This window comes from Plectrocnemia conspersa, unplaced genomic scaffold (assembly GCF_051122295.1).
Source record: "Plectrocnemia conspersa isolate PC_06_02 unplaced genomic scaffold, ASM5112229v1 ptg000004l, whole genome shotgun sequence".
Lineage (NCBI taxonomy): Eukaryota > Metazoa > Arthropoda > Insecta > Trichoptera > Polycentropodidae > Plectrocnemia > Plectrocnemia conspersa.
Genome location: NW_028277168.1, coordinates 4,669,643 through 4,696,073, shown reverse-complemented (window position 1 = coordinate 4,696,073; position 26,431 = coordinate 4,669,643). Strand labels below are relative to the sequence as shown.

Genomic DNA, 26,431 nt, shown 5'->3' with positions numbered 1-26,431 from the left:
TATATTAATCAAACTGGAATTACTTGATATTTAGTACGCCACTTTTTACCACGAAAATTAGATCAATACATAAATATAGGAAGCCAATTAATTAATTAGAATATTTTATTAAGCAATTCAGATCCTGTTTGTCTTAAAGGTTGTAAACAATCGACCCTTTGTTTCCTGGAACACAGAAAAATAAATTCACTTGAATAAATACGATCCATTTGAATTAATTATTATTCCTAAGTACACATACGAAATGGTAAATTAAGTATCTGGCTTTAGTATGATATATTGATTTAGGATAGTATCATATTATATGAATACCTTTTCATAGCTTTGTGATAAAATAAACAATTATACAGTTTTCCTAAAATAAGTCGAAATGAATTACTTCAAGGCAATGTGACCTCTAAATCTGGATATGGGATAATATCACTACAATAATTTTACACCTTTTATCAAAAAAAAATAAATTTTAATTACTCGTTCATATTTTTTTTACTATAATAACAAATCTGGTATTAGTTTAGGTTTAGTTAATGCAATTATTTAGCTTTCAACTATTTTAATAATAACAATACAGTTATATATATGTATTTAAATGAAATTTAATATAGTTATATCCTTATGACATTTTTAATATTATAAATTGTATTTTATTAGCAATTATGCGAATGAACATATTTATTAAAAATATTTTAATAAAGCATAAGATTTAAAAATTTATATGTTTTTAAGATTTTTTTAAATAAAGAATCAGGGTTGTATTTCTTATAAACTTTTAAAGAGTTTGGTATGACCTTTATAAGTTTTAAAAAAATTTAATAAATCAATGACTTATTTTATTTTAAGATAATAAGTATTAAAGGATCACTGAAAAAAACACAAACAATTTAGTGTCTTAATTTAAAAATTCATAATTTTATTAAGTTAACAATAAATTATAAATTTATTGACCACTTAAATTTGACAAATATAAAGTCAAAAAATCTTGGAATGTACTATATTATAAGAAATTTAATGTTTTTTATTATTTGTTTACATTATTTGGACTTACATTATTATATAGAAAATTATAACAATTTAAGCTTATCTTATCAATCACGCTACTTTCGTTTGATTTAGTTTAACAGTAAACATGGATCGTGAAATATATATGTATATATTTTTTAATCCATTATCAGACGACAAGATTTTCAAGTACAGGCTTTGTGAGTTAAAACTGTGATTTTAAAAATATTTATTATAACAACGGCTTATCTAATTTTCGATATCAATAGTATCGGAATGCACTATAAAACCCTGACTTTGAAGTATCAGTATACATTAATTGTTTAAAAAATGCTTATGTTAATTTTAGGAGTTCTAAATTATGTCTAGCACAAGGTTTATCGTCAAACATTCACGATGACTATAGTTTCATATTCAATCCCCGTACCAATAACGATTATTGTTCTTTTTAATCTATGCATCATTTTTTAATGTGCTTGTGTTGATTAACCTTCACCCATTTAAACATTATGAATCTGCGACATATGAACAAACAATAAATCAACCAGATAATTGTAATGTTAATTACGCCAAATATCTGCAAAATCTACAAAAATTAAAGAGAACATAATCAGATTTTTTTTATTTGTTTGATATCATTGTTATAGTAAAGCATGTGATAAATTCATTCATACGATTATTTATCAGTAATAAAATACGTTTTTATGACGTCAAAGTAAACGTTAATTTACCCATAACATATTTTATATAATACTAATAATTGGATCACTTTGACGATTGAAATAATGTTGATATAACTATTATGTGTTTTAAAAACTATTTTATATAAGATTATTGCAAGCATATAACACTTCATGTTAAATATCAGTTTTCTATATTTTATATTATAGAAGTAAATCACTTTTATAATACAAGTATCTTGTGATAAGTTAATAAATTTCAATAACACGTTATCAATATTTGAGAAAGCAGGAAAATACGTTACATATATTTGTTTATAATTGGCATATATATTTCTTGCTTGTGTCATTTCATGAGACTATTTAATTCTTATGACAGAGTTTACTACAATGCTTACTCCAATTAGCTTAATTTGGTCATTCATATCTAGGGATTCCAATCCCGGGATCCCGAACGATTTTCAATACCCGATGAGTCCCGGGATTATAAAACATAATCCAGAATTTTTCGGTTTGGTTGATTTATCAAGCACAATCGAATTATTATTGACAACATCGTTATATTTCGTGTACAAACTTGCGCGAGTTGCACGTGTCATCTGTGAATCTTTGAGGCTGTGAGTCTAAACGTGCTTTTTCAGCAGCAGGCTGCTTAGGAACCAAAATCAGATCAAGGCTAAATGATAAAACACTTGATGCTTTGATGTTACTTCGTGAGTTTTATTCAAAATAATGTTTTCAATTAATTATCTATGAATGTACATAGGTATGTACATACATTGTCAAAAGTTCATTTTTTTCTTCTCAAATAAATATATAAGACCTTCCCTTTTTTATTTTTATTATATTATTTTTTATTTTAAGTCCAAGACTAAAATTATACGTACTTTATACATTGTACGTTATAAAAAACAGATGTAAAAATATATTGTATTATTCATTTTAAATTATTTTTATCGATAAAATAACATGAAAATTATCCCGGGACTGGTCCCGGGATCCCGGGATCGACTAATTGCAATACCGAAATCCCGGGATCAAAATTTTGGCCCGGGATTGGAATCCCTATTCATATCCTTTAAAGCAGGTTTGTCTTACCTTTTGGGACTTCTAGACCGCATCGCTTGACATAAATTGTCAAGGATTGCATTTATAATTTAATATTTGTTTTTGACTCATGAGTAAATCATATTACCGATGGGTCAAATTAGGCATTCTGATTTTTCGATGATTTTCATTTCTCGAAAAATGAGAATTCTTAAGAAATTTTGATGAATGAAAAAAATGTATGTAATACAGTGAAGTATTGCAGATACATAATTACATATGATTCTTAAATTAACCCTTTAAAAAACACATGCCATCTAAAGTAGAATCTGTAAGGCTGATAAAAATTTCTTTCTCTAATTGTCTAATGATAAATTTTCAGTTTCTTCAATGGATTCTAATAATTTAACGATTTCACGAGGGTCCTTAGAATTCGTCGAGCCATTTAATAATCTGCGAATAATTTCTATCTCTATTTTTCCTATTTCGGCTTTTGATGAATAAATTTATTTTTTTGACTGATGATTAGATCTGGATTTTGCAAGTATTTTATTAATGACATGAATGTCTAGTTTCTTTGATTATATAATTTTCGTTTAATTGCCTATTTAAATTTCGAGCTTAGCTCAGAATTATTATTCTCTATTTAACGAAAATGTTAAGGCCCCTTTGGGTGTCAATATTAATCGTGAGACAATTGTTAATAACAGCTGTTGCTACTTTACAAAAACAATTTTTTTTTATGAATTATCGATTCTCATGCGTAATTTATTTTTTTATTGGAGCGGGTTCTTAGATCAATAAGGCAAAAATAAAGCCGCCGGCCGGTTAGAGTAATAAAAAATCATCATTCAAATACTTTCGATCTTCTGAGAAAGTATGCATATTTTCAAACATGTGGCACGAGCACCTTAAGAAAGGTACCTTATCTGAGTGTTAAAATTTTGTTAGCAATTTTTTGTCATTCCCAAACACCTATTAAAACATTTCAAGAAGTATGCATTTATGTAACTTTATAACAATTTATTTATGTAACGTTATAAAAATGGCAGTGGTTGTAAACATTAAAAAAATATTTGTACAAATTTAATTTTTTATAATAAAAAAAATAGATTAATATATAGATACAATTCTCGAAAAAAACAATAGGTCGAACGCTACTTTATTTTTCATATAAAAAAGTTAGTTTTTTTATATCAGTGAATCAATATCTGGTTTGATAATGGAAGTAGAGATACAAAAAGTATTTTAAAGATGCTCTTCTATTTTTTTTTTAATTTTAACTTTTTGTATGCTTCACACAATAAAAAATAAACGTACTCTCCAAAAGAGTAGTCATAAACAGGGCATATATTTAGAGTGCAGGATATTTTTAATTATGCATAAGCTTATAAAAGTCTAATAAAGACACTTAATTAATTATTAAAATTACATATTTCATTTCAAATATATACATTATATCTGCAACTTTGCAGGCAATGTGTTGATATCAACTGAGAGTCAAGTAGCAAATATAATAAAATACAGTTGCTGTTATCAAATATTTTAAAATCTACTTTCAAAATCATGTGATAAAATATCAATTAAAGCAGCATATTTTTTGTTGTTCACTTGGCTTTGTTCAGACATTGTTTCAAAATGAATAATGTTATTGTTTTCTTTTCAGATAGTTACAATTTCCGTTTAATTTCAAATGCCAAAGCTGATTTTAATTTTAAATATGTATGTTCGGTTAATTGAAATGGGCAGTTATATGTACTAGAAATGCTAAATGACCTTTTTTAAATGCAGATTTTTCTTTTGAGCTCATGACTCTCCGTAGTAAATTTCCAGAGGATTTAGAAAATTGAAATTAATGATGATTTAATTATTTTTATTTTTAATAAACTGATATTGTTAATCACAACGTTTTTAATATTGTCGATTTTTATAGTCGCTTTATGATGTAGAATGCAGTGATACTTCATGAAATGGAATTTTTTTTTCATTGTCGTCATCAGTGACTATATTAAACATAAGCTAGATAAGCAAAAGCTTTTTTTTGCTATGTGAAAAAAACTTACTCTTTAGTAAAACTAAGATGTGTGTGATTTTTTAATTTTACTTTCCTACGTTTCTAATGAACGGTGTTTAGCTGTACTTTTTTATTTAACAGGAAGTGTTATCCTGAAAATGTGGTATGCTTTTACCATTGTGCAAGTTGAGGGTCGAAGCAATCGTCACGGCCGCTTATCGACGGCCGCGAAAAAGAGTTGGAAAATCTCACCAAAGTACATAAACAATCAGTCATTAGTCGTTTCCTGGGCACACGCCGAGGCGGACGTGGTCCCTCTGTTACATGTGACCACTTGACTGGCCACAGTGACCAGAGTGACCGAGTTGAGGTCTCTGATCGGAAACCATCATACTAAAACCGGTAACAGTGCTTTTTTAAACAAATACTTCGAAAAAGTGCTTCGAAATTTAGATCTGTTGTAATAATTAAAAAAATAGGCCTGTATTTTTTTTGTACTGAAAATAAAATTAAATAAAAAACTTTTGATTATAAAATATATATAATACATAGACAATAAGTAACATTTTGTGAGGGAGTTACTGTTTTTTTGTGATGTTCTAAATTTGGAACATAATACAATATTGCATTTATATTGTAAATCATACGTTTATCAAAATATATTACATTTTTTCGAATCAACTTTTTTTAGTAGCTGAAATCAGAAAATAATCTAGTCAAACTGATCTTATTGATATGATTTTTAAATGTCATGGAATTACTGTATATTTTTAAGCACAGATATAATATTAAAAATAGATAAAACATATTTTTTGAACTAATAAATTTCAGTGAAAATTGTTTTCCACCACTATTTTTTGGAACCTGTATTATTATGATTTTTTCCTGCCAGATATATATATTATTTTACATATATAATATTCTCTTTAAACTGAAGTAGCGTTATAAGATCATTTTTTGTACCTAGTATGCACCGGCATATTTATTCACCAGATTGATAAAATTCAGTAAAATATAATTAGTGTAATAATCTAAATTATAATTATGTATATGTTAATTACTAATTCCGATCTTCCAGACGTAATAAAAATTAAAAAAATACTATGGCTTTTATGACTTTATATAAATGACTATACCAATAGTCTTTTGTGCTAATAACAAGTGGTTTTTCGGATTTAATTTTATTTATAATTATTATATAAAAAAATATTATTAACTTAATAATATCTTAATATAGTTAGAAGTTAAATAACATCCGCAATTATTGCCTTTACAAATCATTAGAGCATTCGCTATAGAATATGTTTTTTACAGCAATTGAACATGTGAAATCACTTAGAAACATTCTCTAATAAAAACCATCAGTTTTACGGGAGATGAATTAGGAAAATACCTAGTATATACGTAAATTACATATTCAAGTTTTATTTTATATGCAGATGATTTTTGTGGATCTCGTTTACCATTATATTATTTTTACTATCTCAGTGGCTAGATAAACTTCCACTAAAGATATCGTAATCACTTTTAAGAGCAAGTGTAGGTTCTCTACACGTAAACAACTTCTGCGAAAAATCTTCCAAGATTTTTTGCAAATGTTTGTTTGTTATCGGGGTCGACTTTTTAAGTGAAAAAATATTCACGAGCTATCTATCAATTTCCGATGTATTAAACATATTTAAATCCTCTGAGCTAACCGATAACAAAAAAAGGAGAGGGGTTAGAAAGAATTCGTAATAAAATCGAAAACACTTTTATCATGATTTTTATCTTTTGGTAAATCAATCAAATCAGGAGATTTATTCCTAACGGTTATTCTTAAATATATTTTTAAAATCTGCAAAAACCATTTTAATTAAAATTATTTATTAATCAGTACCACCTACATCCGACGATTGCTCCAATTGTATGGAAAATAAAACACATCGATAATTATATTTCATAAAGTGTTTATTTATATATTTTTTTCTATACGTCTTAAAACTGTATTTTGAGATATTTGTATATATTGATTCACAGCTTAGTCGACTGTGATTTTTTTCTTCTAAGAAAATAATAAAACTAAGTATAAAATTTAGAATAATATAGTATATTTATTAATCGAAAATCATATTAGAAAAGTATATAACTATTTTCTTAAATTAAATACATTTTGTTAGCACCAACATTTTACGGACCCAAAAGTATATTTAGAATTGTATTTTTTCCAAAGACGCCTAAAGATTCTGTTAAGTTAAAATATTAGCTTAATATTTTGCATCCCTTTATTAAACATTTTTTTATATTCTGTATTGATTGCATCTCTAAAATTTTATCTAATGTAACGGTTATATTTTTAATTATTTCTTGATAGGCATTAAATCAATTTAAAAAAAATCTATTTAAAAATGAGCTAATGTAAATTATATTACGGTTGTAATGTGAAAGAAACGAAATAATCATTAGATGAAGAAGAAATGTTTTTTTATGAAAAAGTAATCAAAAAAAATTAGCAACTGAAGGGTTGATTTTTTTATCAATTTAAATGAAGGGTGAACCTTGACAATATGAAAATGGCGAACTATTCAGTGATAGCATAGTGATGTTTTTAAATTTTTAATATTATAAAATCCCTTTAAAAATATTCTATACAATTTCCTAAAATTATGATGTATATCCTAGATTTAAAATTAAAATATTTGTAGTACAAAACATAAAATATATATGTTGTTTTTACTAAAAATATGTGCATATTATAGTGATATTTAATTAAATTAAAAAAATTAAATATACTACACTAATCGATTTACTTGTTAAATCTCATCAAATAACACCGAAATCAATACAATAGACCTCATTAGATATAGTGATTTGTGTCTAGAGCGTCTTATCAGCACTTATAATCGGCGTGCTTAAAATAATTGTCGATTAGATAATGGCTGTACAATAATTTATGATTCGGAACCATAAAAAGTAACAGTTACTATAAACGTACTTCCTTTATTCCAAGAAAGCGACTATTGCACACTGTTTTGCATACTGATCACATTTTAAACGTTTAATGGTCACCGCATCACGTGAGTCACATAACTGTTCTTGATGATAATATTTTATGTGCAACTGATACATAATGAACTAAGGACTGCTTCGATAATATACATATGTATTTCAACTTAAATGTTGTTCTTGAAACAGTCATTAAAGCAAATCTCTTTCTAGACCGTTTTCTATAACTAATTTTACCTTTAAAATTCCGTCATGGTGATTTAAATATCATATATTTAACGTATACATAAAAATTTGCTCTGTAAAGATATTGATTTTGGTGAAACACGTGTTTTAGAGACACTTAACTATATAATTAGCAATTTTATTATTATACTAGATAATATAGTTTTAACCAAAACTTTCTCCTAATCTAAAAGTAATATTCTTTATAAATTATTGTGCCCAGGGTTATTCTCATGATATATTATCAAGATTGTTAAGCACGTATCTGCGATAAATTTAGTAATTATATTTAAAAAAAATCACACCCTTTGCGCTTATAATCTCAAGCTTTATGACTTTGTGAAATCATTTTGAAATTAGCATTCAAACGTTTTACTAAATATGATTGTGCAGTTATTATTATGGTTACATATTTATTGTAATCTTTTCTTTGCTCTACGTGTTTTTTTATTATTATTTTATGTGTTTCTTAAGTTTTATTTACTTATTTTTATTCAGGGATCACATGAATTCTGCGTGTATTAGTTTTTGTCCACTGACTCTTAATAAAAAAATAGGTATAGGCAAAATATTTTAAATATAGAATATATTATAATTTTAGATTATTTTATATTCAATAAAAAAACATATTAAATATTTTAATTTAATTTATTATACGTCTACAACTGATATAATATAATATATTAAGCTCAAGCAGTAATTTATTATGTCATTTATATCAAAGTAACTTTATTTATACCAGCTAGCTTCAATTATAGAATATATATTAATGACATCTGATTTATGTTCTCAATCTTAATCATTTCAAAATCATGTTTACCTGCATTTATCGTTGAAAATTGATTTTGTTTAAACAATGTCAAATAGTTAAATACCTCACTTGACATACATATCAGTAAATTTTATCATACGACACGCCATCAACAGTCATATAATCTGAGATTAACAGTTCACTGAAAAACATAATCATCATAATACCCAATAAGTCATATTTAATACAGAGAGATTATTTGCTGTGATTGTATAATACATTCCTAACCAATCTTAAATTTGATTTTGTTATTTTAGCAATCCTTATCTTGTAATGTATGTACAAAAAAGTAGCTCAAAGTTGTATTAATTGTGTAAAAATGTTTAATGAATAAACATATTTTAAATTGTATATGATGCATCTATAATGTATCGATGAGGTCATGGTTAAAGTTAATTATAACAATACAAGTTTGTTTCTTGCACGCACTAACGATTATTCAGTTAATTGAAATTGATGAAAGCTTTATTTTATATGGTAAAAATGGTACACAAAAATTTATGCTGATGAGTTACAGGAATCATATTAAACTATTCGCGTCTATATTCTCATTTTTATAGAGTCTAAACAATTGATTGAAAGTACAATAAGATAAATAAAACTTGGGGTGTTATTAAGTGATCTAGTACAATCACTGTTTCAAAATATAATATATGTTGAATATACATTTAAATTAAAAAAAATAGTTTTGGTTCTCTGTATAATAAAAAATATTACATTAAAAATATGAAAGTTGTACATAATATGGAATGGTTATGTGGCTTAATTTATTTGGGAAGAACTGATCTTGATAGCATTCTAATTTGCGAAGCTTAGGAACATTGGCTAGTAGTTTTATATACAACATTATAAGCCACCCATATTATTTTGTATATTATATTTTATTAACTAATATTAATAAAATAAACTATTTTATATAAATTTAAGTATTTCGTCAATTATTTGGTGTCAAATTTTATTTGTATTTTACATATTTAAAAAAATTGTTTTAAAATGTTATTATTGAAATACGCTTTTAACTACATTATAAAATTATATTTACATATCTTATTTATGCTTTTAAAAAATCTTTATTGTACTAGTAAATAGCGTTTTGATTAAGATACTATATGAACATGTGTATCAAAAGGTTTTATTTACTTTCTTGACATGAATAATACAAATAGAAAAAAATCCCTTTATTTTTGTTAAATAAATCGAATGGTTTTAATTTTGTATTTATATTCCACGATGCTAAATATTAGGTTATTTAAATCATTGTTTTTTTAGTTTTTATTTGTATTAAGTAATTCTAAAATTGTTGTCGCTTATGCCTTGGCAGTTAAAACCTAAATACGTATTTTGTTATATCTATGTTTTCATATTCTTACATTGAAAAAATATTTGGCCTCAAAAATTACGATGGTAGAATTTTTACCAAGTAAATAATTTATATAAAATTGCATGATATATAAATATAATCAATAAGAGTTAAACGAAAACAGTCGTTGTAGAAAATAATGGTTATCTAAAAATCAAGTAGCAAAACTTACCTCGAAGCCCTGGTTCACTGTAAAATAAATATGGTGGGATTGCAAAGGAATTGTACATTATGAAACTCATAAACCTGGCCAAACAACAACAGAAATTGACTTTCAATAAAATCAATCAACTTGACTCAAAGGTTTTATCTCATCCATCTTATTCCTTCCGAATACCTATTTATTTTAAACAATGCAACACTCAAATACAGATGATATGAAAAAAGGGCTATCGAAATATTTTGCATCAAAGCCTCCAACATGTTTTGGTAATGAAACATAAAAATGACCGAGAAGTTTAAGAAGGTTATATCTTTAGAAATTAAAATAATCACTTAAAAGTGATTCTTCCGATTCATTAAAACAACGTTTATTTTAGGATTATCTAATATTTGGTAATTGTTTTGAGTTAAACAAGCAAAATTTATTTGCTAAAATATAAAAACTGATCTAAAGCATATTAATACTGTAAAATATGTCTTTAATAATATTTTTACAGAGCATCTGTCAGTAAAACTATACAAACATAGGTTTACATTACATTCTAAGTAAATCGATAATAAGTGCAACGCCAATTATCGATAACGACAGAAAAAACAGTATCATTGCATTTGCGTCTTAATTATCGCATAATTTGTGTTATTTGTAAAATATACGTCATATTATAAACAACAAGTTTTTAAGAAATAAAATTTACAGACACTCAATCGTTAAACATATCGATGGGTTTATTTGCAAATAAAATCATTTACTCGTTGATATTTTTGTATAATATATATTTTAATTTATAAGTGTCATTTAAATATACTAAAAAAGCACACAATCTTTAGGGGGCGTACGGTCATTAACAATGAGACAATCGCCCTTTTAAATGTGCCTATATGTGTGGTCACCAACAATCAAAAGTTACAATCTTCTAAAAATTATTAAAAATTCGAGTGAAAAAATATTAAGTGAAACATATGTATTAAACAATTAAAAAAACAGCAATATATAATAGTTATGTATAAATACAAAAATATAATTATTCAACACATTTTATTCACATTAATCATTGTTTCCAAAATGTATCGTCGATAAAAGCAATTTTGCACTTTTTTAAGAAAAGGATAAAAAACTTGATTTACTGGAAAAAATATTTATTTAATTTAATAATTAAAAAAATATTAATTAATAAAAAAATAATAAACTCGTACAATTATGGTATTTTTGCCGTTTAATGCCTACCTGATTTGTTTATACTTAAAATTAATGTATTTGTTATTTGCTTAATATTGTTTGCTGTCACGCCAAACATGCAAAATGCACACTATGATTTGTATAAACGGTGTTTCAGAAGATCATTAAAAAAAGCAATATTTTGAATAATAAAAATCTAATGAATACTATTGGATCTATATACAATACTACTTTAGAGTTTTACTTTTGCAAAAAATAGATATAAATAGATTAATTTTGAAAAAAAATCTTAAAAAATAAAAATAATGATTTCTAAAACGCAATATTTAATTTGTAAAAAATAATCGTAATTTTATCTATACGATAAAACTACTAAAGTTAATTTCCATTTGTTTTGATTATCTACTTAGATAAATAAGATTATTTTAATATTTATTTAAAATAACAAATTATATATATATGAATTCACTTGCATTGATCAGCATGATAGACGAGTGGTATAAGTAGCTGACTGTTGACCTGAAAGACCTGGGTTCAAATCGCATATGAACCATAGTGTCTTTGATTTTTCATCGAAAAGATCGAAATTAGTAATGATTATATAATTATAATTCCGGTCGATCATCACATATTAGGTTTACCTAGATTTTCTTAAGCTCACGGATGAATATCATAATAATCAATTAAAACCGAAATAAGTCGTACATATTATAAATTCTCTAATATGTCTCATATGTATTTAGCAAATAAAACTGCTTTATTTATTTTTTATTTAATTAAAAACTTAATTAAAAAAATCAAATACTTCATATCATATTGAACTACCCTTAGTTTATTAATGTGATTAATATAAAAATACCCACTGAAAACATGTGACAAAAAATTATCTTAATAATTTCAACTACCGTATGAATTCCGCATTTCCTAGATTACATCGTCTTGCGAGTCAATACGTCAGTCGTATGTTTTTAGCAATTTTTACTCGTCTGGTTTAAAGAAAAAATAATTAATAAATAATAAAATTATTTGTAGTCTCTATTTTAATTAAAGTATGTAAAATGTATTCATTGATATAATTGTATTTTTGTTGGTATAAAATTCTAATAATAAATAAATTAATATATTTTATAGGTAAAGCACCACATGTAGGATGTCGGCGATTAAAGAATATCCCTTCGATGAAACTCCCGTGACATCACAGCCTACGGGTCGTAAAGTCTCCATCGTTACTGAACCTATGGAACCTAGGAATGGCGGTTACGATAATTATGGTTTTGAGAGGTATACCAATTTTATATACAGCAACCTTTGCACGTCATGGCCGCATGCTCAACTTTTCGTCGTTCATTTAAATTATTATCTACCGTAGAACCACTGTACTGCAGCTTATCGCTAATTATATGCATGTTTCATTGACTTATAGGAACAGAAAAATATCGCAGAATTCAGAAGTGGCGGACTTAGGGCCGGCGAGAAAAAAAAGCATATTGCATAACTCAAATGACAACGTGTCGTTGCATAGTCACCATTCATCACACCACGGACATATGGAAGGTACATATTAAAAGCCGACCTTTTATATCCTTGTACTATTTTATATATGTATAAACATAGCATGTTAAATGGTGGATCTTTAAATTTTTGAACACCAGAAAGACCCAGCATAAACGACTTCAGAAAGAAGGTGTCCACAACCGAATCGATTTATTCGAGAAAATTCACACCTCCTATTAACAACGTTGAAAAGTAAGTATAACTTGGTTTAGCAATGTATAAAAATAGTGTTAACACTTCATAATGAACATAACATTATAATCATGAGATTTATATTAACATTAGTTAAATAAAAAAAGCAATAATAGTGAGTTAGTGTGTGTATTAAGTATAAACCCAAAAAAATGGAAGGCTTGGAATTGGAAGACCGTGAAAGATCAAAGTTCTTAAGCTGCTGCATTTCTACTTGTAAAAGGCTCGTATTTTTCGGGTCAGAATTTTGATATAATAATATTAATTGATAAAAAAATACATATTTTTAATTGATTTTGAAATTATACATTTTATGAGCTTTAAAAAATAATATTATCATTTAAACCAATTTGATGCCTAAAATAAGCAATGCAAACACTTATAAATTTGCAGCTCTTTAATGTACTAAATTTTTTTTTGTCGTAATAAACAAACCATTGTGCATACCCGGACGGCGTCTATTATCGACAGATCCGGTGTTAGGGCAATCGCCTTTAGGAGCCCCGCGCGATTTTTTTTTACTTTTACAAATATTATTTTGAATTTATTTTAAATACTTCAAATCAAACATATTATATCAAAAGTAATAAAATCATGCCGTCGCCGCCATAGTAGGAATTATCACTTCTCAGAAGTCAAAAATCTACGTCATAGTAGGAACGTTCGGTAATGAGCGTTCCCACTGCGACGGATCCGACTCGAATTTATTGCTTTTGCCGTGAATTTTTGACTTCCGAGAACTAATAATTGCTTTTTGCGCTCTTCTATTGACTAAAATTCAGTTTGAATATACTTCGATTAGTACTTCAAATAAAAATATAGTATAAAAATCTGACAAACCATAAAGCATTGAAATGATTTTTAATAAAATATATCGTTTGACTGAATATTGAAAAATAACGACAGTTTATAGTTAATGCATTCATTCGGTAGTTAAATATTTGTTACATTTAGTCGTAAAGAATGATATAAATAACAATATATACGATTGTTATATATACGATATATACGATAGTTCTTTACGACTAAATGTGTTACATTTAGTCGTAAAGAATGATATAAATGGCGATATATACACTTATCCCTCGATTTACGCGGTGTTCGTTTTACATGGTTTCACTTTTACTCAGTTAAGAAAAAACATTTTTTTGAATACTCCAAATCATACATATTTGGTTTCACACTTCTTGCATTTATCTACGTTTGGAACCTTTATCAGTGCACATGCAGTGTGTCTTGAGTTCTTTTCAGGAGTACATGCGTGTCGCTGAGGATTCTTATCGTATCTGTATACATTAACAGTTACAATTCTGTCGAGCTAGAATTATAAGCACTTGCATGAAGCACCGTCGGCCTTACTATAACAAAGGCAAGAATCGGTGCCAAATATCTTTGGCAAACAGTTATCAAAAACAGCCTCCCGGGATTATTACTAAAATTCAAGTAAACCAAAGATGCAGTTTAATATTATTTTGCTTGTTTTCAGATCATGGTGGTACATATTTTGTCAAAAGTGTCACCATCCAGACGAGTCGCCATCTTGGGAGCCTCCCCACTGGCAGCAAGTATGCCCGTACCCAATGTGTCCAACATATAGACAATTTTCCCAAGTACTTTCAATATTTTTAATTGGTATGTATTCAAATACAAACAAAGTTTGACTAATACATCAAAATTCATTAATCAATATTCTTATAAATCTTCAGGAATACTCATTTGGGGCGTAGTGTATTCTATAATACCCAACCTCGCCGGACCAGGCGGTCAATTATTTGGCCTGGCGGTGCTAGCTATAGCGGCTCACTTCGGAGGATGGCTAATCTTCAAAATCACTACCCTTCCAGCTTTAATCGGAATGCTTTTAACTGGAATATTGTTACAGAATATGGGGTGGATCAATATAGAACACGAATTCAGTCACGTTACCTCTGAACTTAGGTATAAAAATGTTTTAATGTTCATACTTATGATATATGCAATAGATAGTAATTTTTTATTTTATTTCACAGGACAATAGCTTTAGTTATAATATTGACGAGAGCTGGTCTTGATTTAGATCCTCCAGCTATGAAGAAATTGTTTCTCACTGTACTGAAATTGGGCTTGATCCCATGGACGGTGGAGTGTGTTATAGTTGGACTTATGACTCATTACCTATTGGGTTTGCCATGGGTTTGGGGTAAATATTATTATACATTCAACATATATAATACACCTTTATTTATCTGCAATCTTATATGAAGCAGGTTGTGGTTGCAGAATTACAATGGATTTCAATGCAATTTCTTTATAAAAATACATGAAAATTACATTAGCTATGACTTCCATACACAACTTATTTTTTAAATAAGCTGGACCATTTCAATATCTTGCTATATTTATGTTTGACATAACATGTTATTTAAAATGCTTTTATACAATTGCAGCTTTCTTACTCGGTTCTATTATATCAGCTGTATCACCTGCTGTAGTGGTGCCTTGCCTATTTAGACTAAGATGTAAAGGCTACGGAGTAGCCAAAGGTATTCCAACGCTTGTTTTAGCAGTGGCAGGAATCGATGATGCTGCTAGTGTAGCCATTTTTGGAATTATAAGTAGCATAATGTTCACACAATCCTCTCTCACTAATACTATCTTACAGGTATGATTTTTATCTACTTGAATATAAAATGCAAATGGAAATTGTATATGATCATTCTTTTTATAGGGTCCATTGTCAATCATTGGCGGTGTTGGATTTGGTGCACTATGGGGATATTTGGCAAAATTTGTGCCTGAGAGGAACGATCCTTTTGTTGTGCCATTAAGAGTATTAATGTTGTTCTTTGGAGGTTTACTAGCAGTAATGGGATCAGAACTTATTGGATACGGTGGTGCAGGTAAGCAATAGCTTAAAAATACTATAATATTCTCTTTTAATTCAATCGTTCCTCACTTATTGTTAAACACAACTAGCTCACCAAATACTTGTATATATTTATAAAGTAGCATAGTAATGGTAAGCAGTTTTTGTAAATATAATTATTCAATGCGTCATTTGGTATATATAACAATTCGCTGGATCCATAGTAAAATGAATTCGTTACCTTATGTAATAATACATTTTTTAACAAAGTGTTACCAAATATATTCAGGTCCTCTAGCTGTAATAGCAGCATCCTTCGTTTCATGCCTCCATTGGTCAAAACAAGGATGGGACGTTGAAGACAACCCCGTCGCTACTGCTTTTGAAATATTTTGGATGATCTTTGAACCAATTCTCTTTGGAATTACTGGTGCACAAGTAAAAGTATGTATTTATGGCTATAATTTAATAGAGTAAAGAGGTACGGTATCATATCAACGAAAAATGTTCTTTGAAAGATACAATTAAATAAAGCGATTAGTTTTATTGGTCATTGCAACTCTTCACAACTATATGGGGTCCTGGTAGTGCCATTCTTTGTCCAGTATATTGTTTTTCAACTGATGTTAGTGAGCCCAGATCTAATATATACTAACAAATATTTCTAGGAAACAATCAAACTATTTAAAAGTGCTGCATAAGTGCTTGGCAGTCAACTGAAGTGGTACTTTAGAAAATCATATATGATGTGCTAATTCATGACTCTCCTTCAAAAGTGAGGCAATTTCGTTCATTCCTTCGTGATGCCTTTACTTTTAATGTAAAACTCTACAATGTTTTCAATTAATGATTTCCTTTTAAACATATCTGGACGTGCAGTATATTTTATCTAAGATTTACCAAGTTGATTTTCAATGGTAGCAAAATTAAAGTCAAAAACGTCGCTTAAACATTTATTAGGTGGTCAAAAAAGGATAGTAGTGATTCCAATCCTGCGTTAAGCTCTTTTTTTGTACTTAACTATCATACTTACAACTTGGTCTTAAACAGCCAACTTAATGATTAATCTTTCAATATTATATAATTAATCTTACATATATATACCAGGGGCGTATATTCAGGGTGTGCTAGGTGTGCGGCGCACACCCGCAAAACCATCTCAAATATAAATTTAGAAATTTAGAAAATTTAGGGCATAAAGCGACATCATTTTGCATACAGTAGTATGCAAAATTATAAAATTTTAATATGCAGTGTATAGTATGCATTGGTATTTATCAGTCGCTCTAAAAGTTTCCGCGCGACCGACACGCTATGTATTACTCATGTGGCGCGCCGACCTTGAGTGCGGCGGCCGACTAAAGTAAATTGTTCCGAGATTTAACGGCTGAAGTCGATCTGTCGGCTGGCAGCGCTCAGTAGTAAAATTGGTCTCGAATTTGGTGCGCGTACTTCAAAAACTCTTGCGTCCGTCGCTGCTTTTTTATTACATTATATCACAATAACAGGTCACTCATTTTTTATATTTTGGCGTAAAATAGTTTATTATCTTATTTACATATGATCAATATTTAATTTTCTATTCTAGATTATATTTTTTTATTTACCCCAAAAATTATGAAGAATACTGTTGAAGATATTTTGAATAATCCATTTTCAAAAAGAAGTTATGAAATTAAATTGAAGATAATCAAAATTGGCAAACCACGTCCGCCTCTTCCCAATTTATTTATGGTTTGCAAGCCAAAGTACTCGAAGTTTATCCATTGGCCATTTTTACACACTGCTATGCTCATATGTTGAATTTAACATTACAACAAGGTCTTTCCAATATAAAAGTGTGCAAATCATTCTTTCAAACTTTAAATGGATTGTCTGTATTCTTTTCGAAATCTTCCAAACGAATAAATGCTTTACAAGAGTTTGTAGGTAGAAGACATCCTTCTGTTACACCTACAATATGGAATTACACATCACGGTTAAGTAACACAGTGCAAAAATACAGAAATTAATTTACGGACTTTTTTCGAGACGTCGTGAAAAATTGTGAACTATGGGACCCCGACACTAATAAAAGCACGAGGTTTTCTTATCTTTTTGGAAGATTTTGAAACAAGAAAACTTCTCCACATATTTTCAAACCTTTTTGGAAAAACTGATGTGTTATACAACATTTTACAATCCAAATCCCTTGACATATTATATTGCTGTAAGAAAGTTACCGAAATTTTGCAAGAACTCATACATGAACAGGAAAATAATTATGAAACATTATGGGATTCTCATGTAACGGAAGAAAATTATCCAAGACTGAGTAATGATTTGCTTGTTGAAGAAAAGCACGCGTTTAGCCAACTATTTAATACAATAGTTGATAATATATGTAAGCAAATTGAATACCGTTTTCTTCAATGTCCAAATTGGAATATTTTCACCTTCTGGAGAAAGAAAAATATGAGCAATATAAATGAAAATTTCCAAATGAATTACTTACCAAACTGCAACAATTCTATGGAACATTATTTGATTATATAAGTTTAAAAAATGAGCTTGCTGTTCTTTATCATTTGCCTGAATTTGCAGAGAAATCTGTTCATGAGCTTGTACAATTTATGAACACAAATAATCTTGAGTCAGGTTTTCAGGAAATAGATAAATTAGGCAAACTAATATTAACTCCTCCAAGCAGTACTGCTTCAGCAGAACGTTCATTTTCTGCTCCGAAACGAATTAATAATTGTTATCGAAGTACCCAAGGCCAAGAAAGGCTATGTGGCCTTAGCTTGATTTCAATAGAAAAAGGGATCCTTATGGATATTAAAAAGAAGAGCACTTTTTATGACAGCGTGATAGAAAAATTTATGATCAAAGAAAGAAGATTAGATTTTATATATAAATAATTATAATTTTATGTTTATTGGAAATTTGATATTTTTATATAATAATATTTTAGATTAGGTTTGATGTTTATTTATTTATTTATATATGGGGAAAAGCTGTAAGGCAGTTTAGGCATGCCAAAACCTAGGCTAATAAAAATGAAAAAATGTACGTTTTTTTTATTTTTTATAGCACACCCAATATTAACACCCACCGTACGCCACTGATATATACATATATAAAAAGCGTTACAAAATCCTTAAGAACACCGGTAAATCTCTCCCTAAGAGTATTTTGATCTCATTTTTACTCTATTTATATTTTATTATGTTTCTTGAAGTATGATTATATATAATTCATTAGTACTATTTCCTTTTTACAAACCATAATTTGCATTGAATTAACAATCTCCCTAATATTTGCAGATTAATGAACTAGATTTACATATTGTAAGCATTGGTTTTGGTTGTCTTGCTGCCGGAGTCATCGTAAGAATACTTGTAACGGCCGCAATAGCAGTCCGTAGTAATCTAAACACTAAAGAAAAGTTCTTCGTTGGTCTATCGTGGATGGCAAAAGCTACAGTTCAAGTAAATACATTAATTTTCTACCTTACATTTCATTTCTTGGATAGATTGTAAAATCAATTATTTTATAGGCAGCTCTTGGACCAGTTGCTTTAGATACCGTTATTAAGCTAAACGGAACTGAAGAAGAAAAAAAGTTTGCCGAGATTGTTTTAATGATCTGCATTTTATCAATCGTGCTAACTGCACCTTTGGGCGCTATTTTTATATCAATCGCAGGACCAAAGCTATTAACTAAAACTAGACAACCGCAAGTACTGGAAGGTAATATTTTTTTTTATTATTAGTTGATTCAAGATGTGTTTTATTAAATTACAATAATAAACTTTTTTAAATGATTTCAGGCTGGAGAAGGTCGCACAGGCCGTCTATAAGAGATATTTCAATTATAGACGAGGAGGAAGAGAAAGATGTGTCTGATGATGCTGAAGAAGCTGAAAACGGCGTTGCAACGGTAAATACTCATCAAACGTAGAGTTATTTTGTAATAAAAAGTGATAGATAAGGGAGCAAATAGATTTTTAATAAATTTAGTGATATTATTATGTTGTTGATTATTTGTATTATATAGGCAATGTTAATAAGTGTAAGATATTATATAATAGATAAGTACTATTTATTTTTCTGTTCAGTATTACTAAAAACTTAAATTACCGTGTTAATTATATAATGTGAATAAAAATTACAAATACTACTACTGCTATTGTTTTATTGGATCAAATATGAACATATGATTGATTAAGGTATCTTTTTGAGGATTCGAGGAGATATCGATACTGTTGCTAGAACATATTTACATTTAGATATAGATTTTGTTATGGCCAAAATTTGGGTAGCACTAGCATGACTAGGGCTGCCAGACGTCCGGATCAAGCAGGACATAGTTAGGCTTTTTGATTGCGTGTCCGGCCAAAATAAACGGTGTCCGGCTTGTCCGGCTTTGAGATTTATGGTAATAATTCAAAAAGTTTGATTCCACATACATTTTTTTTGTCGTACCTATTAATATAGAGAAACAAAATCCTCAATAATGTAGGGTGTCCGGGTTTTTTTACCCAAACGTCCGGCCAAACTGGCTAGTCTGTTCGGCTATTAGGTTTGGCGACCTGGCAACCCTAGGCGTGACGGTTATTCTCTCGGCTGGCAATCTTCAGGCGGTTTGGACGTGTCCGCCCCGGTTTTTGTAAATAACCATGTAAACTTAAAATAATTCAATAAAACATTACTGCAGCGGCTCAATCTGTGTCTAATTGTCACCCGTCACCATCCCATCGCCAAACTGTGTTAAATATAATAAAACGGCGCCCTCATTCAGAATAAATTGCGCCATGATTTAAAATAATTGCCGCCCCGTGCGACTGCCTGTATAGCCAGTCCTGATAAGAGTAGGGTTAAAAAATATAAAAAATAATGCTTTGAACTGTTTTAAGCATTCAAGTTATTATTTTTACTTTTATATATTAAAAAATAAAGGTTTATGAAGGGGGGCGAAGGTTATATAGTACTTTACGGACTCATTTATATATATTTATATTTAGGTTTTATTATAGCAAAACTCGGCGGCACTCTGGTAACACTGGCGTGACGGGCACACTATTCTCTTAGCCGGTTGCAAGTCCTGCCTGCTGTCTCGTTTGCCGAACATTAACATGTAAATGTAAATACTTTTCAATAAAAACTACTGCAGCAAAAATCTATATTTGGTAAATTAACCGCAATACATTTAACCCCGGAGGAAGAAATCATAGATTTATTGTACCAATTTGCTTATTTTTGTATCAATTATAATAAAATTTTATTTAATAAACATTTTTTTAAAGTATTTTTGCCTTTCCTTATGGTTTTAAATATTATTTTAGGGGCAGTGATGGTGACGGGTGGCAATTCGACACATTGAGCCGCTGCAGTAGTATTTTATTGAATTATTTGTGGTGTTCACATTGTTACAAAATGGACGCGAGACGATGCGTCCGAATGCGTAAAAGATTGCCAGTCGAGAGAATATAATTGTCACGCCAGTGTTACTCAAGTGCCGACCAGTTTTGGTCATAACATATTTAAATCGGCTCGCATACTACCTTAGGTATGTAATTTAAAAATTTAGCAAAAAGAAAATTAATAAAATAATCAAGCTACAGCTAATAAAAATAAATTATTTTTAAATAAATGCATATTAATTTATTTTATCTGTGCTTGGCAATACCTATGAATTTAATGCTTATAAAAACAATTAGATTCCCCTTTGATGTTTTTACATTCAGCCTCAACGATTCATATGGCAACATTTATAAGACGTCAAAACATAATGTCAAAAAAATTCAATGTCAATATTTCAATGACGTACGAAAATTGTATATTTTCTATTAAAATTCCCTTTGGTTACAATATATACTTAATAATAACAACGTATCAGCTAGCATTTATTGTTTATATATGTTATTTTTCGCATTTTGGCCGATTAAAACCTTTAGGTTATGTCTTGCGTATTTATTGCCATTACATTGTTTTGACTAATATATAGATATGGATTATGTAGTTTAGTTAGAAGATTTATGTATTTATATCTCAAGAATCTAAAATATCGGTAATGACATAGTCCCTAGATAACATATGTTATGATAACAACTTGATTTATTTAGTTCTAATCCTATATTAAATTTTCTTGATACATGATTGTTTTTAAAATTATATATAGTTTATTATGTGAATTAGATATTTTGTTATTTATTTCTGATAGCACAATTTATATTGAATGGCAACTCAGAATAGGGTTAACTAAAACGAAAGGTCAAGTGTGTTCTATCAACTAATCAGTTGACATTGCGTTTCAAGCATTTGTAATGATAAGACGTTTTTAACTATTATAAAAGTCAACAAGTTCTAATTTCGATTTGTATTATTTTTTCAGATTGTTTTAATTACAACGTGAAAATATAATGGAAGCTGATAACAACTTAAAGCCACCCGATGACGAAAATAAATCAAATAAAAGCAAAATCTCAATCTTTAAAAGGTAATAAATATATTTAATGTGTACAAACATTTTTATGATGCTTTTGTGTTAATATTATATTAAATTTTCAGACTAAGATTAAAAAAAACTAAACAAGAATATGAGACTTCAAAACAATCGTGCTGGAAAATATTTTGTAATAAAATAAAATGTCCAGCACATAAAGAAATCACGAAAATAATTGCTATATTATTGACAGGTATTGTATTTTGTGGGTCATTTTAAATGTTCGAAAACTATTATTTTCTTATTTACTCCAAATTTCTATTCTAAACTATTATTTCCGGACGCTTGGAAATGCAAAGAAATTTATTATAATCACTAAAAAGTAGATAAGATTTTATTAAATGATCCAATATTCCAATTTCTTGTTGATCAATAACACGGAAAACTTTTACTCTTCTCACACAACAAATTCTTCATCTTTTTTATAAATATAAGAAAGTTGATCATAGAACAATTTTTAATTTGATCCATTTTTAAAACACACTAATATGGCTTTATTTAAACCACTTCTTATAAAAAATAAACTAGTTAATCAGTTTTGTAAATAATATTTTACAAATATTTATAAGAATATCAGGTTACGAATTTTTCAAATGATCTATTGGTATATATTGTATTGTTTTATTAAATCATATTGAATTTATAAATCTTTATTTTAGGTATTTTGATATGGAGCGTTCTATTGATGATAATACCTAATCAGGTTAAGCCACGCGGTAAACTATTTGACTTGGTATTTTTAACTATCACTGCTTTTGCAGTCGGTAAAATTATATTCAAATTAACCACTTTACCTGCTTTGATCGGAATGCTCTTTACTGGTATTTTGTTGCAAAATGTCGGTTTTGTGAATCTTGAAGGTGAATTTTCTAAAGTGACATCAGAGTTAAGGTAATATACTATAACTTTTGCAAATATTATCAACTCTTGTTTTAAAATTATAACTTAATACTTTCAGAAAAATTGCTCTAGTCATCATTCTAATAAGAGCCGGACTTAGTTTGGATCATCAAACAATTAAAAGATTATTAGTCGGCGTCTTGAAGTTAGGACTAATTCCATGGTTAGTCGAATGCATAGCGATGGCTGTTTTAGTGCACTACTTTCTGAAAATGCCGTGGGATTGGGGTAACTATTATAAATATATTTTAAATGAAATGTTTAAATACTATATTAATATTTTACAGCTTTCCTTTTGAGTTCTATAATTGCATCAGTTTCTCCGGCTGTTGTCGTTCCTTGTTTCATTAAATTACAAAAATTAGGATATGGAGCAGATAAGGGTATTCCGACATTAGTTTTAGCCGCTGCTAGCATTGATGATACTATGAGCATTGCAGTTTATGGAATTATCAGCAGCATAATGTTCACTGAATCTTCATTATTGAATAATATATTACAGGTAAGAATGTTATATAAATGAATATTGGAAATTTTATATGCACTAATTTTAAAAAGCACTATTTATCAATTAATATATCAGTGTTTATTTGATATCTTCAATAAAAATACTCCAATCAATCTATGAGCGAAATTCAATTTTAGTGTATATTTTACTCCCAGTATTAACTTTTTATTTTGATCCATTAGAATGTCGATTAAATGAAATTATTTGTATTTAGGGACCGATTTCAGTATTGAGTGGAATCAGCTTTGGTATATTTTGGGGATACTTGGTCGCTTTTCTTTCCGAAAAAAATGACTCACATGTTCTTCCGCTGAGAGTTCTTTTATTATTTTTGGGTGGATATATGTCTGTTTTGGGTTTTAATTATATCGGTTATGCAGGAGCAGGTAATTGTTACTACATACATGCTTAATTTAATCAAATAGATGTAAGTATAAGATATAATAAATTTACAGGTCCTTTAGCCGTTATATCTGCGGCTTTTGTCTCCGGTTACAATTGGACTAAACAAGGATTAGATCCTAAAAACAATCCAGCCATATCATCTTTCAGAATGTTATGGACAATTTTCGAACCAATCCTATTCGGATTGACCGGCACTTTGGTGAAATTGAACGAGCTGGATTCTCACGTCGTCTGCATTGGTACAATATGTTTATTTTCATCAGTGATCATTCGAGTTATAGTAACTGTGATAATTTGCAATGGAGATAATTTCAATTTGAAAGAGAAGATCTTCATCGGATTGTCATGGATGGCAAAAGCAACTGTTCAAGTAAGTATTGTTTATATCGTATTGGATAGTTTATAAAGTTGTCTTTTTATTCACATGTGTTTATTAGGCAGCGTTAGGACCTTTGGCGATTGAGTCAGTTAGATTAAAAAATGGCTCAGAAGAAGAAATGCAGTATGCCAAAACAATATTGATGATCTGCATCTTGTCTATTGGTCTCACGGCTCCTCTCGGCGCTTTACTTATATCTATTACGGGTCCCAAATTACTAACAAAATCAGATGAAGCACGTCGTAAGTATAAAATAAATGATGAAATTTATCTGTATTCATTGACACTGAAATTTGAAACCTTTTACACTCGCGACATTGCCTATTGTCTTTGAAGTCTTGATCCTGATACTTCGTTACACTGAAGATATACACTCTAGTTGCTTTCTTGATTTACTTAGTCCATCTTGTGAAGGATCTTTTTCTTTATCTTTTAACATTTTCAATCACAATATCCTCTTTGCTCATTTGATGATATGGATCATGACTCACAATCATCGGTTAGCAGGATTTATTTTTAATTCTACTCAAACTCTCACCTGTCTATAGATTTCAGTTGTTCTGCTAATGTTTGCAGTAAGTGACGATCCGTCTATCTTTATAGAGATCTTCCTCTTATTTCTTCGTCGCTATAATATTTACATATGGTAATAGAGAATAATCGTTATACGTATTACCGATGGATATTATTGAATACCTGGTTTTTCTACATAGAAACAGAGTAGTTATTTATGAAGATATATTTTAAATGTTATAATATTATAGTTCAAGACTAAACATATATAAATTGATTGAAGAGTTCTTAACCTTATTGACTGAAAGCTATAAATGTTATATAGCATTGTCTATACCTGAACATATTATTTTATATTTTCACAATGCATCTAAAGATATAGATCTTAGCAGCAGTCTTCTGGAAAGCATTTACAATTTGCTCTTTATTATGCTATTTTCCAATATGGTGGAGTCTCATGTATATCATTTTTTAGTTTTGTGTGTCAAGATGTGTCAACACAGATTACAAAACTTGTTAGCTTGTTGAAGTTTGAAGAGTTCTTAACCTCATTACTTTGAAACCATAGATGTTCAATAGAATTATCAAATGTCAGCTTTCTTGTCGTATGCCATTTAATCTTAAAATTTCGTGTTCTCGCACATGCAGAGTCCCTTTTATAGTAATTTTTTTAACAAGGTGCTGATATTACCATTTCTATTAGTACCTTTCACATCAAGTCAATTTGTCAAATGCCAAATATATGTATTATTTATTTTTTATACTTAAGTCACAATATATTTCAGCAAAGCCCGAATCTGATCTAAACGAAGAAGTTGATAATGAAGATAACGAAATGAAGAATCTTGATGATAACATAGAGAGGAAATAATCTGAGAGTAACTTAGTACGTCATTGTATATTTCTTATCAAATATCTGATGAAGATATGTGATATGACGATACCGTGTGATTAAAGTGTTAGCCAAAGATTTTTTATGTGTTTAATGTATTTAATGTTAGATAGCGTTATAAATGTCTTTATAAAATATATGTATACATCTTAAACCGGAACTCGGGGACTACTTAAATATTATATGTACTTATTTGACTTGTGATTATACAGGATCTTATCTATTTTGATAAAAATTATATGCTTGTATGCAGACTGGGTTATTAAAAATCGTTTTCGTTTTTGATATCATGACAAT

At 28.6% G+C, this 26,431-nt stretch overlaps 1 protein-coding gene across 1 annotated transcript; it reads left to right on the top strand.

Moving 5' to 3' along the window:
* The first annotated feature begins 5,017 nt into the window (after positions 1-5,017).
* LOC148235694 (uncharacterized) lies at positions 5,018-26,430 on the top strand. Its single transcript, XM_088184813.1, has 23 exons — positions 5,018-5,142; positions 12,592-12,741; positions 12,884-13,014; positions 13,113-13,206; positions 14,693-14,838; positions 14,913-15,144; positions 15,216-15,385; positions 15,633-15,847; positions 15,914-16,085; positions 16,341-16,495; positions 19,357-19,521; positions 19,590-19,782; positions 19,863-19,989; positions 20,090-20,094; positions 22,462-22,531; positions 22,603-22,730; positions 23,197-23,428; positions 23,496-23,665; positions 23,725-23,939; positions 24,160-24,331; positions 24,401-24,720; positions 24,788-24,971; positions 26,028-26,430. Exons 2-23 carry the CDS (start codon positions 12,611-12,613, stop codon positions 26,111-26,113), a joined length of 3,513 nt encoding a protein of 1,170 aa, XP_088040939.1. The 5' UTR covers positions 5,018-5,142; positions 12,592-12,610; the 3' UTR covers positions 26,114-26,430.
* Position 26,431: the final 1 nt, after the last annotated feature.